Source organism: Prosopis cineraria, unplaced genomic scaffold, assembly GCF_029017545.1.
Source record: "Prosopis cineraria cultivar Desert tree isolate PC_DT_omini unplaced genomic scaffold, ASM2901754v1 PC13, whole genome shotgun sequence".
Lineage (NCBI taxonomy): Eukaryota > Viridiplantae > Streptophyta > Magnoliopsida > Fabales > Fabaceae > Prosopis > Prosopis cineraria.
Genome location: NW_026555344.1, coordinates 38,585,270 through 38,601,458, shown reverse-complemented (window position 1 = coordinate 38,601,458; position 16,189 = coordinate 38,585,270). Strand labels below are relative to the sequence as shown.

At 33.0% G+C, this 16,189-nt stretch overlaps 1 protein-coding gene and 1 pseudogene across 1 annotated transcript; both read right to left on the bottom strand.

Moving 5' to 3' along the window:
- Positions 1–789: 789 nt before the first annotated feature.
- LOC129290101 (glycerol-3-phosphate 2-O-acyltransferase 6-like) lies at positions 790–5,758 on the bottom strand (annotated as a pseudogene).
- Positions 5,759–14,305: 8,547 nt separating this feature from the next.
- LOC129289765 (glycerol-3-phosphate 2-O-acyltransferase 6-like) lies at positions 14,306–16,189 on the bottom strand. Its single transcript, XM_054926520.1, has 2 exons — positions 15,560–16,189; positions 14,306–15,361 (listed from the first exon to the last, which is right to left on the bottom strand). The coding sequence occupies exons 1-2, from the start codon at positions 16,187–16,189 to the stop codon at positions 14,486–14,488; spliced, it is 1,506 nt and encodes a 501-aa protein (XP_054782495.1). The 3' UTR covers positions 14,306–14,485.

Here is a 16,189-nt window from a genome sequence, read left to right as displayed (position 1 = left end):
GCATTTTTGAAGGAAGTATATCTTAATAATTTTTAAATATTGATAAAAATCTAATAATAATTGAGATCTTTATTTTAAAAAGTAATTAACGTATTTATTGAGTGGGTGGACAACGGGATCCAATCTGTTGGCAACTTTCAAACCATATATCAAGCTTTCTTGTTCTTCTTCTCCTTCATAGGAACCCTACCATCAGTTCCAGCAAGCAGTGGCGGAGCCACGTTGAAGCCGGGGGCAAGTGCACCCCCCGAGTTGGGTGTAATTTCTTGCGAGCAATGAGGCGTTAAATGTTAATGCCTTGCATCATTGAAATCTCGAACACTTCAATTGGGGGGGGGGGGGACTAGAAACAGTTGAACGTTGAAAACCATGGAAGTTTTATGCACCATTAATGCTTTCTTTTCATTCTATAAAATACTCTTTATTTTACATCAAAAAATAGAAATACCTCATCTTTACAAGTAGCTTGTGTACGATTTAATCTTTTACATCTCCTGTATTCTTGATATTTTACAACCTTACATTTATTACTGAAGCCACCTACTTTTCATTTATATCTACTATTTAAATATTTTATATATACAAATTGTAAATTTTAAACATAAATTGTAAACTCACTGATATTGAATATGCCTTTATTTTTTATTTTCATTTTCATATATCAAGTCCAAATTTTTCACAACAATTTTTTTATATCTTTTACTTTTATTTCATATTTAATGTTTTTAAATATGAAATCATAATTATAATATATGAATTTAAAATTTTATTTATTAAAATTATTTATTTTTAATTATATTTTATCCCTGAGGTTCTAGCTCCGTCACTGCCAGCAAGCACAGCAAACTTATCTTTTCTCGTCAGACTCGTGCACTCAAACACTAACGTCCCCGCAAGAGCCATCTGAATATAATTCGCGACTTCAAAACTCGGACTTCCCTTCCATACAGGTGAGCTCAGTGGGAAGCTGGTTCAGAAAAGTGATATCAAATGTAGGCATGCATGGGGTTCATGAACACAAAGTAAGGGTCTAAAATCTTATGCCCTCCAACCTTGGTCCCATGGAACACAGTCTGCTTCGTGTTAATAGCCACAGGAACGATCCTATCAGTTAATTGAGCAAACAGAGCACTGATCCTTAACAGAAATGGTTCTCTGCACGTGGTTTCTTCAGGAAAAATCACGAGGTCACCTTCCTGAAGCAGCCTCTTTATATTTTCTGCATCTTTCTCTCTTTCTCTGGACAGAGCAACGGTTTCGATAGGCGATGTTAATTCACTGAACTTGCTTATGCTGTAGGTGACACAGCTGACTTTTCTCTTAAGAGCAACTGCGGTAACTATAGGATCGACGACCGTACGGTGGTTGCAGACGAATAGGATGCCAGTTTGGGCATTCTTTGGGGGAGTGGGTGGGGTGCCCTTAACAAGGATTCTGACGCCGACGTGGAGAAGCTTGGAGGGGTACCAGACGAGTTTTTCAGGTAAAGGACTGTTGAGATATACCCTTAAGATGCAGAGTATGATGCCAATGAGTAGCCAAAGGAAGATCACAAGTGCCATTAAAGGCGTTGGCCTCTGAGTAAAACGTCCGTCATGGAAGATAACTTGAATGATTAGAAGTTTTTTTCTTGGTTGTGGCTCACACTTTGTTCTTGGCACTGATGAGGTAGATCAGAGGAACACACACACACACACAATGTTTGATTCAGTGGCAGGAGCTAGAAGGTAGGAAAGGATTACAGTTTAACACAGAGAAGAGAGAAAGGAAGGGGAAATATTTTATAAACTGGTAGCAAATCCTCTAAACTTGTATTTATGAATTTCTGAAGTTTTCTTTTAATATTTTCCCTCGTTTTAATTTTTTATAAGACATAAAATTTTATTTTTCTTTTTTAAAAAGATAAACTTCTTCAAAAAAGGAAAGTATGTTAGAGAGGAAGAGGAGAGAAAATTCATTTTTTGCTATACTTTATGGCCCTTCATTATTTAATTTCCATCCAAAACAAGGAGTGGAGAATCAACCAAAAAATTAGCTAGGGATTATCATGCTTCAACATAATTTGAACCAACACCTCTTTTTTATTAGTAAATGATGTGATTTTTTACAACTTAATATGTTATTCCAATGTATAATATTATTTTAAAATGAATAAATGGTCAGAAATTAATTTCACACTACTTTTTTAAATTTTTTCTACCATGAAATTATATTCTTATACACATAAAAATAATGTGCATAAAGGTCACTTCTCCTTTTGTTTTCTTCCTATTGGGTTATCCACCCTTAGTAGATCAAACCCAAATATAAGCCTAAATTAAGAAATGGGGTTTTGTCATAATTATGAGAAAAGCTTGGGTTCAATGTGCAATTTACTTAGGTCCTCAAATGTAATTTTTTCCTTTTGTATTTTTAACCTTTTGAGCTTGAGAGGGAATGGCTGAGATAACCGTATCTGCATGTTTCCATATTTGCGTTCGCTTATGGGTGGCAATTCCCTCAATTTTTGGTTAACGAACAGAAGTCAGTAACTCGCTCTCTCAATTTTTCCTCTATTCTCATCTTTTTTGCGTGCATTTGTTGTAAGTGTAAGAATCAAGTTCGGTCTGTAACTTTGTTCACACATTAACAAGTATGGATTCCTCCTCAAAAACTTATAATGGTATAGAGCAATTAGTTTTTTTGGGCTGCGTTTCTTGTGTTTGAAGAACATATGATGATTTGTTTATCCATATCCATACAAATCTAACAGTTCTGTATTTACTTTTTTTTCTTTCACATAATTTGTTGCTGTCCATATTTACTTTGTTTTTATCATTATTCTCTCCAAATAAACATGTTTATATGCTATAAACGTTCTGCATGTGATCTATAGTGCCAAAAGTAATAACGTAACTAATGGGTGTTTAAAACTAAGTGTTTTGGACAAAAGAATTATATAAACGTGTAGAGCTCAAAAAGAATAAAGAAAATGACACTAAGAACGTGCAAAAATGGAGATCGGATAGAGGAGATATGGGCTTCAGAAGATTTCAAGTCGACAGACTCAACTCGCCGAAGGAACTAAGTCGAGCTAACCTGGTTGGAGGTATATGACGATAGAAACGATGTGTTGTTTTTGTCATCATCAAAGTGACACGTCATTTTGATGTGTTGTTCAATTTTTTTAAAAAAATTTTGCTTCTGAGCTCACTCAAGCCTATAAAAAAATAGTTTTGAGCTCAAAAGCCCAACAAAACATTTTTTTGTGTGTTTTGGGTTGTGGGTCCATGGGGTCGGGTACAGAAAACCCCGACCCAAAATCAAATAAATTTTTTTTAAAATAAATAAATAAAAATTAATAATAATTTGAATTCAAAGAAAAACTATATATATATATTTGGACACGTGGAGTGTGGGACCCATCGAGAGGCTTCATTTGTGCGTGATTAACCCCACCCAAAAGCTGTTGGTGCGTGGAGCACAATGCACTGGGGCATGTCATCACCAGAGCACGAGAAGGCGACGCATGTAGTGCACGCGCCTCCGTCAAGAGTGAAATATTTTATTTTTTAATTTTTTTCAAAATTTCTTAATTCATAAATGTGCTTGAAGCGCGTGTAGGCTCTTATAAAACTAGATTGGGACACAGTTTGTTTTTAAAAAATTCATGAATTCGAGATCTTCATTTGGATATATTATTCACCTATATTTGAGATAAAATAGGAATTTATTTTTAAATTATTCAGTGTATTTTAGAAGTTTAGTCATTAAAAAAAAATTAGGAAAATATGAAGCGAAAGGCTTTTGACAGCACTGATAACCTACAAAATTATTCCATTAGCATTAAATATCTGGATGAGCTAGATTATGAGCCTTTTAGTAATGATTCTGACCCTGAACCCCTCAAAGAGGAGAAAGAGGAGTATGAACCTAAAAATAAGGATTCTGATCTTGAAGAGGATCCCAATGTTGATATCAAAAATGTGCCAGAGGGACCTAAAAAGGTGCGCATGTTGGAAGGACCAAAATATGAACCAGAGGGTGATAAGAATCTTCAAGATGAAGATAAAGATGTAAAACAACCTTTTACAGCCTCAATAATCATAAATATAGAAAAAAAAACTAAAAGAATTAAAGAGTCGGATCAAATTTATCCAATAATAAGAGCATATTCAAGCTTCATAATAAAAGAAATACAAGCCCTGGTTATAGGAGAAATTTTCAAACAATTTAGGAAAGAACTTGTGTAACATAATAAGTAAAACAAGTCGTACTCAGGAAAGCCTCTATAGAATAGAGCCATCAAGGGGATTAAAGTATAAAAAAAATATAAAGATATAAATAAGAGTTGTCTTTTTAGGTCTGTACGTTAAGTATTTTTTTTTGTTTTTCAAGAATTTATTTTTAGTCAACTTATGTTATATTCAAACTTTGATGATTTATGATATATATGAAGCATGTTATTTTATAATTTTTTTATTACTTTATATATACTTTATTTAAGTGGGAGCTTTAAAGTGATAAGTCATTTAAGAGCTATATATAATGATTATAAAAAATATATATTTGAAAAAATTTTTATAGATGATAGTAATTTTGTTAGAATCAATGTGATGGAAGATATAAATGTAACCTCCTGATCGTTGATCTAATAGAGTTGTTATCACTCTAAAGAATAATACAAATATAAGACATTGTATGTTTCTTATGAGTATTTTATTCTTGGTTTAATATATAAAACTATTAATATGGGATAGTTTTGTCTCAAAACTGAAAATGACAACAAAAGGCATTTTTGCTAAATTGAATAAGGGCAACAAGTTAAACAAGGATATATCTGGCATCATAAAGTGTCATATATTTTGAAAGAACAAACCACTGAATGTGGTCATGGCTAAGCCTGAAGTAGGAAACTCGATTTAGCATAAAAGAGACTAATAGGCATTTGCGGCATGGAAACGAAAAAATAGCATCGCACGAATAACATTTTTAAGTGCTATGGCGGACGATCTGATGTGCAAATTTGAGAAGCACTCTACTACCCAAGCCATGTGGGGCGCCTTAAAAGAGAAGTTTGGTGGTAGCTCAACCATCAAACTGAGAAGGCTTATAATTAAGTTTTACACTTACAAGCTAAAGCTAAATGCTCCTATGCGAAAGCATCTTAGCAACATAATCCGTGAACTTAACAAGTCCTATTAGTGCCCTCCCAGATTTTTTCACTTTCAGCTCTGTCCCAACGACCTTGTCGGCCTCAAGAAACCTCTTTATGAAAGGCTCCACCATCAACATCGAACTCGCCGTCACGGTGTGCCTCTTTCCAAACTAATTGAACGCCCGCCATGTCTCCAAGTAGATGTCATCGGCATAGAATTTGGGCAACACTAACCTCGACACTAGCCCCAAGTCTCTAGTCTTGAGTCCGGCAAAGGAGATGAAGATGAGAGTTTTAATTGCCATGATTTCAAAGACGAACAAGTATGTGAAATACACGAAGGGGACGGAAGCGAGGAGGAGTCCCCAGAGGAAGCTTTGGGCTTCGAGAGTTACAAGTATGTAGTAAGGGAAAGCGCTTCACGACAAGAGAAGCGTGCCGTCTAAGTCAGAAACGACAGTTTGTTTCTGTCGTTCATTGGTCGTGCACTCTTTGATGGGTTGGAATGGACGACGAAAAGCTCCCATGGCAACTATGGCAAAGAGAGAAGAAGGTGGCAATGTGAGTATAGGCTATGGAGGTTGGCTATGAGGGGAGGAAGAAGAAATCCTTGGATGTTCATCTAGGGTCCAAGTTTAAAGTATTATTATATTAAAAATTATAAAATAATTTTAATAAATTTTTTTATTTTTAATTTGGTCTAGGTTTAATTTAAAAATTTTAATTTAATATTAAAATTTTTATATTTGTTATATATTGACTATTTAAGTATACTCCGTATAGTCTAAACGGTTTAAATTTTATCACACTGATAAACACTGTGGTGCGAATCACAAGTCAAATCCAGATGATAAAACTCACTTAGCTTGCGGGCTGAAGCGAGGAATTAGAAAGGAAAGAGAAGACTCGGCGTACTTAGCGATGACCGTTGATCGTTGCGGTGAGGTCTACCCCGTTTAAATTTAATTTAGATAACTCACATTCAAAAATTGTACAGTGAAATGAAAATTTAATAAAGATTAAAAAAATCAATATCATATCTCAACTATATATATATATATATGTACATACAGATTTGATCTGGACAGGATTGGTGTCGATCACGCGAAGAGGGTGAGATTGTTCAATGAATTTTCCTTTTGTTTTTGTCTGTTTTGGCCGATGCATCCAGGAAGGTCCATGAAACACAGCTTTGATGTCCCTATACCATGAATTATGACGTGGTAGTTATTGATTTGCTGTACCATTGACGTTTTATGCAACCCGGCTTACTTACTTCTGAACAGCCAATTAAATCATCTCTGATATTTCTGATCATCATCTCATTCTGAAGAAGTCAACAGTATTAGAATCATTTCGTTAATATTTTTCTCTTTTTCTTAATATTGGAATTTAAATTCAAACTCGGATTAAAAAATTTCTATCCAATAAGTAACATGTCTCAATAAGTAAGTCAGAATATTGAGCTAGTCTAAAATGGTAAATCTATCCCGACAATTGAGGGGAAACGCATTGGTTAAATCTAATCAGTTAAATCTTATTAATTAATGGCGAAGTTACCAAATACTTCCTCCACTACTTTTTTATAATTTAGCCCCTCCCCTCTTCATAGTCTTTACTGTAAGACCTAATTCCTCTAATTAAAGTATTGTTTTTTCCTTTTAAATAGTTCCTCGATCCCAAATTATAAAATATTTTTAAATAAAATTACACTTATCAAGAAAATTCATTAAATACATTTTATAACTTTAATTTTTCAAAACAAAAATATGAATTTTCACAAAATCCCCTTAATTTAATATTCCAATTATAAAAGAATATTAAAGAGTGAAAATATATATTGAAAGGATAATATTAAAAAAATATTATTAATAAAATTTTATTTTTATGAAAATATCTTATATTTTAGGATACCACATTTTTCTTAAAAATATTTTATAATTTGAGATAGAAATAATATTACTTACGTTATCTCTTAAAAATAAGTGTGGAAGTACTGTTTTTTTCAGGTAAAAAAAACAGAAGTACTATTTTTTTATTTTTGATATTTTTAAAATAATCAATCAACCTCTAAACCAACTAAAAAGCTATTCCAATTAACGAATTTTAATGAGTGTAATTTTAAAATTTTAAAAAATTATCAAAAAATTAATTAAAATCTTTAATGAACATGTAAAGTAGTTGATAAATTGGGAGGGGTAAATTTATGAATTTAAAGAAGTGTCACTCACGGAAAGGCCACGTACAAATCAAAGAGACAGAAATCTGCCAGTGGACCTAATGTATTTGTAAGAAGCATATTTATGGCATGTTTTATACATCCAATATTCTTTCGACAGTTGTGAAGAGGGATCAGAGTCGTATGAGAATTGAGATGAATACCCAACAACGGATATCTGCATCTCCTTGAATTAATTAGCCAACTTTTTCATTCCCCCTTCTCCACTCAATAAGTAATCATCTCCTTCTCTCATTTCCCATGTAATCAACCTTCATTTCTTACATACACGACCATCATTTCATTTGCATCTAGTGAGATCGAGTGGCACTCAAATGTATTACTTGATATGATAACATTTTCTCGATTTAATCGAACAGTTTTAAGAGATTTTATCTCATATAATATTTAGAAAACATCAAATTTCAAAATTTTATAGGAGACAACATGTACAAAAAGTATTCTGATTATGAGGATTGTTTTGATTTTTTAGAAGGAAATATATCTAGATAATTTTTAATTGTTGATAAAATTAAATGGATATAATTAAAATACTCATTGAATTAGTGAAATTTAAGCCACTTATCAGATTCAAATCCTTTTTTCATAGGCTATATGATATTGCTTGATCATATATGATTCATTAATGTGTATACTCCATCTACTCTTACATATAAGTTACTTTCAATATGTTTCACTACAATTAAAAAAAATTAAAATTTATTAACTCAATATACTATTACAAAAAATGACTATTGGAGCATTTATTTTTACTCTTTCAGAGCTTCTTTTTTTTTTTTTGTGGAGGGAGAGTATATGTTAAGTACAATTTTGTTTGAAGTCTATGGATTGAATTCAGGAGGCTCAAACAAGCTAAGCATGATGTTTAACAATATCTTCCATTGACAAAAAGTTTAACCGGAACAGGCAATACACGTACACACAAAAGAAACATTTAACTGAGCATTAGTTATTTTAGATTTCGAGATGACAAAATTGTTGTCGAGAATGAGATTACCTTTCCAATATCTAAATTGCAGTCAAAAATTAAGAGGCCATGTGAGCTCCTGATGACAAATTAAATATGAATGAACCAATTTGATAATGCAACTATCCTGTATCCACTAACTCCTGTCTTTTGAGCAGACCAAGCTTTTAATTTTGTGCCTAATTAATCACAATGTTCTTCTATTTAATTACGGAATTACGTGAAAATTGTCTAGCATGAGGTATGTGCCCAATCCATCTTCTCACATGCAAGAATATGAAAACTCATCAATCTTTTTCTGATCAGCGTTTCCAACTCTTTATTTACTTGCACAATTTAGGAAAATTTTTATCAGAGAAAATAAAACTTTAGGTCCCTATATTTTACCCGCGTTTTGCTATAGATCCTTACATTTTTGTCAGTATTTTAGGTTTCTACCTTTTTACTCTTTGGTATTCTAAATCCCTACATAAATAAAGTATAGGGATTTTGGAGGACTTAAAACACTGGAAAACAAAAATATGTGGACCTATAACACTGAAAAAAAATGTAGGAACCTATAACAAAATATAAGTAAAATGCAGGAATCAAAAGTTATGTCTTCTCTTTTTATTAACTCTAAGTAACTCTTAAAATTTAAATTGAGATGTTATACTTAACTTTCATCAGCGACTACCTTTTTAGTGACAATGATTTTCCCCTTCTACAGTGACTATTATTATTATTATCACAAGATAAAATTAGCGACAAAAGTTCTTGTGATGATATTGTAATAACTTTTTGTCACAACCAACTTTTGAACTTTCACCGACAACTTTTATCGCCACTGAAAATTAATTTTTTTTGTAGTGATAGTTTTATGAATTTATGCATTGTTACTAATAACTTTAAAAATAATCATTTATAAATTTATGAATTTATGAAAAGTCAGTTGTAAATGTATATTTTAAAATATATAGAAGGTCTCTAAATCATATATTTAGGAAGAATTTACAATTGAAGCTTTAAGAATTTACAACTCCAATATTTTATTTTATATCAATTTCCTTATAAGATCTTCAATTGTTGTTTTCCCAAATTATTTATTTTTATTTAAAGTGAGGCTCATGCCCAGATTCTATTTAAATAGAAACCAAATAAGGATCACTGTGATCCATTACATCTCAATAAAGTCACTCAGAAATTCCAATGGGAGGGTTCTTGAGAATTTTACAGTCATCATCTTGACTAAGACTATATTTAGCAATGGCCAATCTGCACTCATGCTAATTTCTTATGTTCTCCTAAATTATTATAATTAAGACATTTCAAAGATCGATTTACGAGTGATTGTTCTTAAATTTACAAATGACGATACATCTGTTCATAAAAAATTATTCATCCATTAACAACTAATGGTTAGTTGATTTATAAGTAACATTTATTAAACTCACAACTAACTGTCCATAAATAATAAATGATGATGTATAAGTTTATGAAACTATATGTATTCTATTCATTATTAACTTTTCATGAATTCATAGTGATATTAATGTTCAAATTCGTGACTATATCTATTCATAATTGACTTTTTATTAATTCATAGGTAACCTTCTTCAAATCTATGACTAAGTTTTTTTAAATTCATGAACGATCCCTATTGGTTATTTTAATAACTACTTGTTTTAATTTGCAAAAAAAGATTGTGGTCCTACATCTCAATAATTCAAGGTCTTCAATAATCATTAACGCTTTCACAAGAAAAAATTGGCAAAATTAAATTGGAGATAAAAAATTGATGAAGGTGCAGAGCTACTACTCAAAGTTTACAAATTAATCTTTTTTAACTTGTTTAACGGTAATTCTAGAAAATTATACAAGTTTGTGATGCTGCGACATTCATTAATCTCAAAAGAAGTAGGGATAGGGTTTGTTAACACGAAGTCAGGGTCCAATAACTTATATATGCCTGCAAACCGTTGTCCCATAGAACACAATCTACTGAACGATCCTATCATCAGTTAGTTAATTCTGCAGAAAGGGCACTGAACCCCAACGTATATAGAAATGGTTCTGTACAAGTGGTTGCTTTAGGGGAAAACATTACGTCATGAAGGTGAATAATTGAAGAATCAAAGAAGCGTCACCAACAAAGAATAATTAACTTTATCAATATAAAAAAGACATATGGCAAGTCGCGTGTGGCGTGGATAGTAATTTGGGGATAAGTGTGTGTGTATGTGTGTGTACAGGTGGTGTTTGGAAGTACATAAAAAGGGCAGTTGTATAGAGGCGTCGGGGTAGTTGGAGGTCATCAACACCCAACAGCTGCATTATTTCATTCAACATCATCACTAGCCCACTTTAACTTCTGATCATCATCAAGAGGCAAAGGGAAATATATATGGTTTCCTTACATATATTATCCTTAGTATGTTCTTCAATAATGACGATTGGAATTTATACGTGTAATTTGAGTAGATGTGAGAAGTTCCATGTCAGATATATTAACTTGACCTTAATAATTAATATATAATAAAATGAAAAGATCCATAAACTTTAAGTCTTGAGCTTTTGAATTAAAATATGATATTCTCCATTATTACTCATCATCCATTTATATTATCTCTCCTAATTTTGGACAGCCACTCTCCGTTCACAATAATGACACCTATATATATATTTTGAACTTCTTTATTAGTGAGATGCATGGGCGAATTGCTGCACAAATTAAAGTACACTTGTTTTCTTTTGTCCCAAGAGAGGAAAGAGTTTCATCATGTTTATAAAGATTCAAATAGATGTGTTAATTGCTTAGCCCACGGCATATCTCACGATAATTTTGATGCTATAATCTTTGATGTCTCTCCACATGCTTGTAGAAGCCTCTTGGCTTTAGACATGACTAGATCTTAATTTTTTTATATAGCTTGCTGTAGCCATGTATTAAAAAACAATGAAAGAGTATGAAGAGAAGAGAAAGAAGGGTCCACTAGTGTTCGTTATTAAGACGAAAACAACTAATCAATATTCTTGGGATCTTGTTATAGCTGCTTGATGGCAGATCTAATCGATATATATTTCGGGGACCAAAGAATTCAATATGCAATCGTCTTTCATGACTACTGAGGACAAGTGTTTGCTCAAATGTCACTGCCAGGCCAGTAAAATTAACTACATTCATGTTTCGGTGCTCAAATGTCTGAAAGCAATCCCGTAACCACTTTGTTAATTAACACGTGAATTTAGTGCATGCGTTTACTTTTGTGAATGCATTTTTGGATTGAAGTCCAGTTTTGGTCACACTAATCTCGTGTTAATTTAGAATTTTTTATCCATTTTTCACACGGTGATAATTAAAAGATCATTTTCATTTTAGATTTGACATCTATTAAAAAATGATTAAAAACATAAAAATAAAATAATATTAAATCTCAACCGTAAATTTTTAATTTAGATGGTTCATATTTGTGGTCACACATTATTTTAATTTTTTTAAATGTTTTATAATATACATGAAATTATGCAATGAATCCCACCGCTGCTACCCTCCACATTATGCAATGTTTTACTTTCATTGTTGTTTATTAAAAACGACATAATGCAAGCAACAATGGAAGCTTTTTAGCCAACTTCCATAACGTCTGAACCACAAAATATTTTGAAACAATGACAAACGCTAAATCATAACCACAATGTGTATTATTAACAAGATTGGATCCAGGAGAAGAAGTCAGTTAATCTTTTACAATGTAATGAACTAATAAGGTTTAAATTTTTACTAGAAAAGATATTCATATCTAATGTCTCTTATTTTAAACATGATTATTTTTAATGAAAAAAGGCATGTGAAATAAAAATTTAAAAAAAAACCTCAAAATGGGCTTTTGAGGAATCCCAAACCAAACAACAACACCCCAAAAAAAAAGAAAATCCTCCCTTCTCTCTCTCTTCTCATCACCTTAAGGACTGAAATAGCCTTAGACCTTACGTGACTTTAACCTATCTATCTATTTTAAAGGAAGCCTTGGCAATTCACACACACACACACACACACACACACACACATATATATATATATATATGTTATTTTCAATGTTATGAAAATCAAACCGGTCATCGAACTGATTAAGGTACTGATTCACAGTTCAATGGTCGGACCGCGGTTTGAACCGTGGTCCAACCGGTCATAAATCAATTGATATATTTTAAATATTATATATTTAAAATAGAAAGAAATAGTCATATATAGTAACAAAAATGAATATTTAAATTTCAAACAAAATAATATACAATAAAAAATATAAAATCCATCAATATTATATTATTTTCATCCAAAACATATACAATTGTTTCATAATTCATAATTTATAACTTTAAAATATATACACATATACATAATTTATACATATTTCATACATTTTTTTATTTCATAATGCTTATTAGGTATAAATATGTATAAATTATAATTTTAAAATATGAATTAAAAATAAAAAAATTAAAAAATAATATAACCGGTTCTTGCCTAGTTTTGGCCGGTTTTATCAGTTCGTGGCCGGCTATGCCGGTTATTGAACTTTCCGGTTTTTTGTGATGACCGGACCGGACTTGGGACCAGTTTTCGGTTGAACCGGCCAGTCTGATCCGATTCTAGTAACACTGGTTATTTTGCTTTTCATCAACTCTGTGAACTTTATAATTAAAAAATTTCTTTAAAGCATCTTGTGCGGGCAGACACTTTGAAATAAAACAGATGGAGACTGACGGCGATAATGCCAACTAGTGACTCCTCAACCTCAGGACTTCTAGATCCGTATACCTTATTACCATCTTTAATAAATTTACGGCTATCAAGACATTATTGCTAATTAAGTATTCACGCGTCCTAAATTTTAAAACACTTTCAGATAAAATCTTACATATTAATAAACTTTATTAAATACACTTAACAACCTTATTTTTTTAAAACAAAAATATAAGCTTTCAAAAATACTCATATTTTAATATATTGAAAAGAAAAAGACAGAAATTAATTATAGAGATATAAAAGATAATATTAAAATTGTTACATTTAATAAAACTTTAATTTATTTAAATTGTCTTATATTTTAAGATGAAGAAACTCATTTAAAAGTATCTTATAATTTAGGATGTAGGTAATAGCTTAGATATCAAAACTAATGGACCAAAATCTTAATTTTAATGTCAGAGATTAAAACAAAAAAATAAAAGTGATAACTCAAGTAATAATTGATAAAGTAAAGTATTTTATGTTCCCTTATTCCACCCACTGAAAACATTGCATACTCTGACGAGGTTATACATTGGGCTGTTATAAGCTTTCAGTCATATTAGGTTTATGATGTAATAACAAGAAGCAACGATATGCATATACATATAGGTTTTGTAGTTAAGTCCAATATACCCTCTCCCTCATATTTCTTCCATCTGGCCACAAAATCAATTCAACGTTAATCCGATTGGAAAAGATAAGTAAGGCCAGCAATATATGTTATCAAATAATCAAGTTGGAGTGACCAGAAAAACAAAACGAGAAAGAAAATGGATCATGATTGGACGAACTCTTGTGACAAGAAATATCCACCTTCTCTCTCCCCTTCCCCACCAAGAATCTATCCCATCTCCATATCAGCCTATAGTCTATATATATATATATATATATATATTTATGGGTAAATGACTTTGATAGTTTCAACGTTCAGATGAAAATCTCCTCATGTAAAATCTCAAAGCCACTGACACGTACTCTTCCGTATTAACTGAACCCAACATTTAAACTGTGCATATATATATATATATATATGTATGAATAACATATATATGTGTGTGTGTGTGTGTGTGTGTATGAATATAGTTTGTACTGTATGACAATTAAAAAAAACATAAATACACGTACATTCATACAGATAGTAATTATTCTGTCACAATCGAAAATGTTTTTAGTGCTACATATGTATACGTGTGTGTGTGTGTGTGTGTGTGTGTGTGTGTGTGTGTGTGTGTGCAGTCTCAAACATTTAGAAACACGCTGAATATACAATCAAAATCCAAAATAATAATCACCAACACTCTTGCTGAACCTTAACAGAAAATAGTCTCAATCATGTACTCTCTTATCCAATATTGTATGCGTTTCTAACATTCAAGCCTTTTTATTCTCCGTCTTCGATCGAACACGCCCATCTGTTCCATCAAGCAAAGCATACTTATCTTTCCTCGTCAGGCTCGTACACTCGAACCCTAACGTCTCTGCAAGAGTTCTTTGAATATAATTTGCAACTTCAAAACTGGATTTCCCTCCCTTGCATGTGAGCTCAACGGGAAGCTGGTTCAGAAAAGTGATCTCACAGGCAGGCATAGGGTTCATTAATACAAAGTAAGGGTCCAATAACTTATGCCCTCGAACCGTGGTCCCGTAGAACACAGTCTGCTTCAGATTAATTGCCACAGGAACAATCCTATCACTTAATTCAGCAAAAAGAGCACTGAACCTTAACAGAAACGGTTCTCTGCATGTGGTTCCTTCAGGGAAAATCAGTAGGTCACCTTCCTGAAGCAGTCTTTTTATACTTTCTGCATCTTTTTCTCTTTCTCTTGACAAAGCAAAAGTTTTTACTGGCGATATCATTTCACTGAACTTACTTACGCTGTAGGATACACAACTGAGTTTTCTCTTCAGAGAAAATGCAATCATCACGGGGTCAACCACCGAACGATGATTGCAGACGAATAGGACACCACTTTGGCCTTTCTTCTGGGGAAGCGGTGGGGTGCCCTTGACGATGATTTTGACACCAAGAAGCTTGAACATATACCGAGAGACTTTTTTGGGAAATGGGATTGTGAGAAATACCCTTAAGATAGAGAGTATGATACCTATTGGCAGCCATAGGAAGGTTAATAGTGCCTTTAGAGGGGTTGGCCTATGTACAAAACGTCCTTCATGAAATATAATTGGCCTTAAAAGCTTGTTCCGTGGCAGTGGCTCGCACTTTGTTCTTGGCACTCTCCATCCTTCCTGCACAGGAGCAAAATCCATAATATATATATATATAAGTGGTTCTTTAGTCCTTTCGCCACCTGTTGTGTTTCCCTTCTGACATATATATATATATATATATATATGATTAATAATGTGAAACGAAAGAATATCTGTCCAACATGTCCTGAGACTCGATGGTTAATAAGAGTATACGTAGTGATTACATGTATTTACCTTGCAAATTGACATGAAGTCATAGTCAGATTCACTGTCTCCCAGTGCCAGGTCTGGCAATTTGGACCCAAATTCCTCGATAACAGCTGCTTTCTTTTGCTCACCAACCAGTACTCCTGGTTCCTTAACAAGTCCTGTCAGTGTTCTCCCAGATTTCGTGGCTTTCAGCTCTGTCCCTACAACCTTATCTGTCTCTAGAAGCGTCTTCGCAAACGGCTCCACCATCAACCTCGGACTCGCCGTCACGACGTACCTCCTCCCGAACGAATTGAACACCCGCCATGTGTCAGGGTGGACGTCCTCGGCGTAGAACTTGGGCAACACCGACCTCGACACCAGTTCCACGTCTCTGCTGTTGAGTCCGGCGAAGGTGATGAAGATGAGAGTTTTGATTGCGACGGTTTCGGAGACGAAGAAGTACGTGAAATACACGAAGGGGAAAGAAGCGAGGAGGAGGAGTCCCCGGACGAAGCTTCCGGCTTCGAGAGCGACGAGCATGTAGTAAGGGAAAGCGCTTGGCGACACGAGAAGCGTGCCGTCCAAGTCGGAAACGACGCTTTGGTTCTGTCGTTCATGGATGGTGCATTGTGAGATGGGTTGAAAGCGACGAAAAGCTTGACGGGATACCAT

Excerpts from the sequence above, each read along its gene's own strand:
- LOC129289765 (XM_054926520.1), bottom strand. The coding sequence starts at position 16,189 with ATGGTATCCCGTCAAGCTTTTCGTCGCTTTCAACCCATCTCACAATGC. Across the intron at positions 15,362-15,559 it reads ACTTCATGTCAATTTGCAAG|GAAGGATGGAGAGTGCCAAG; the intron begins GTAAATACATGT and ends GCTCCTGTGCAG.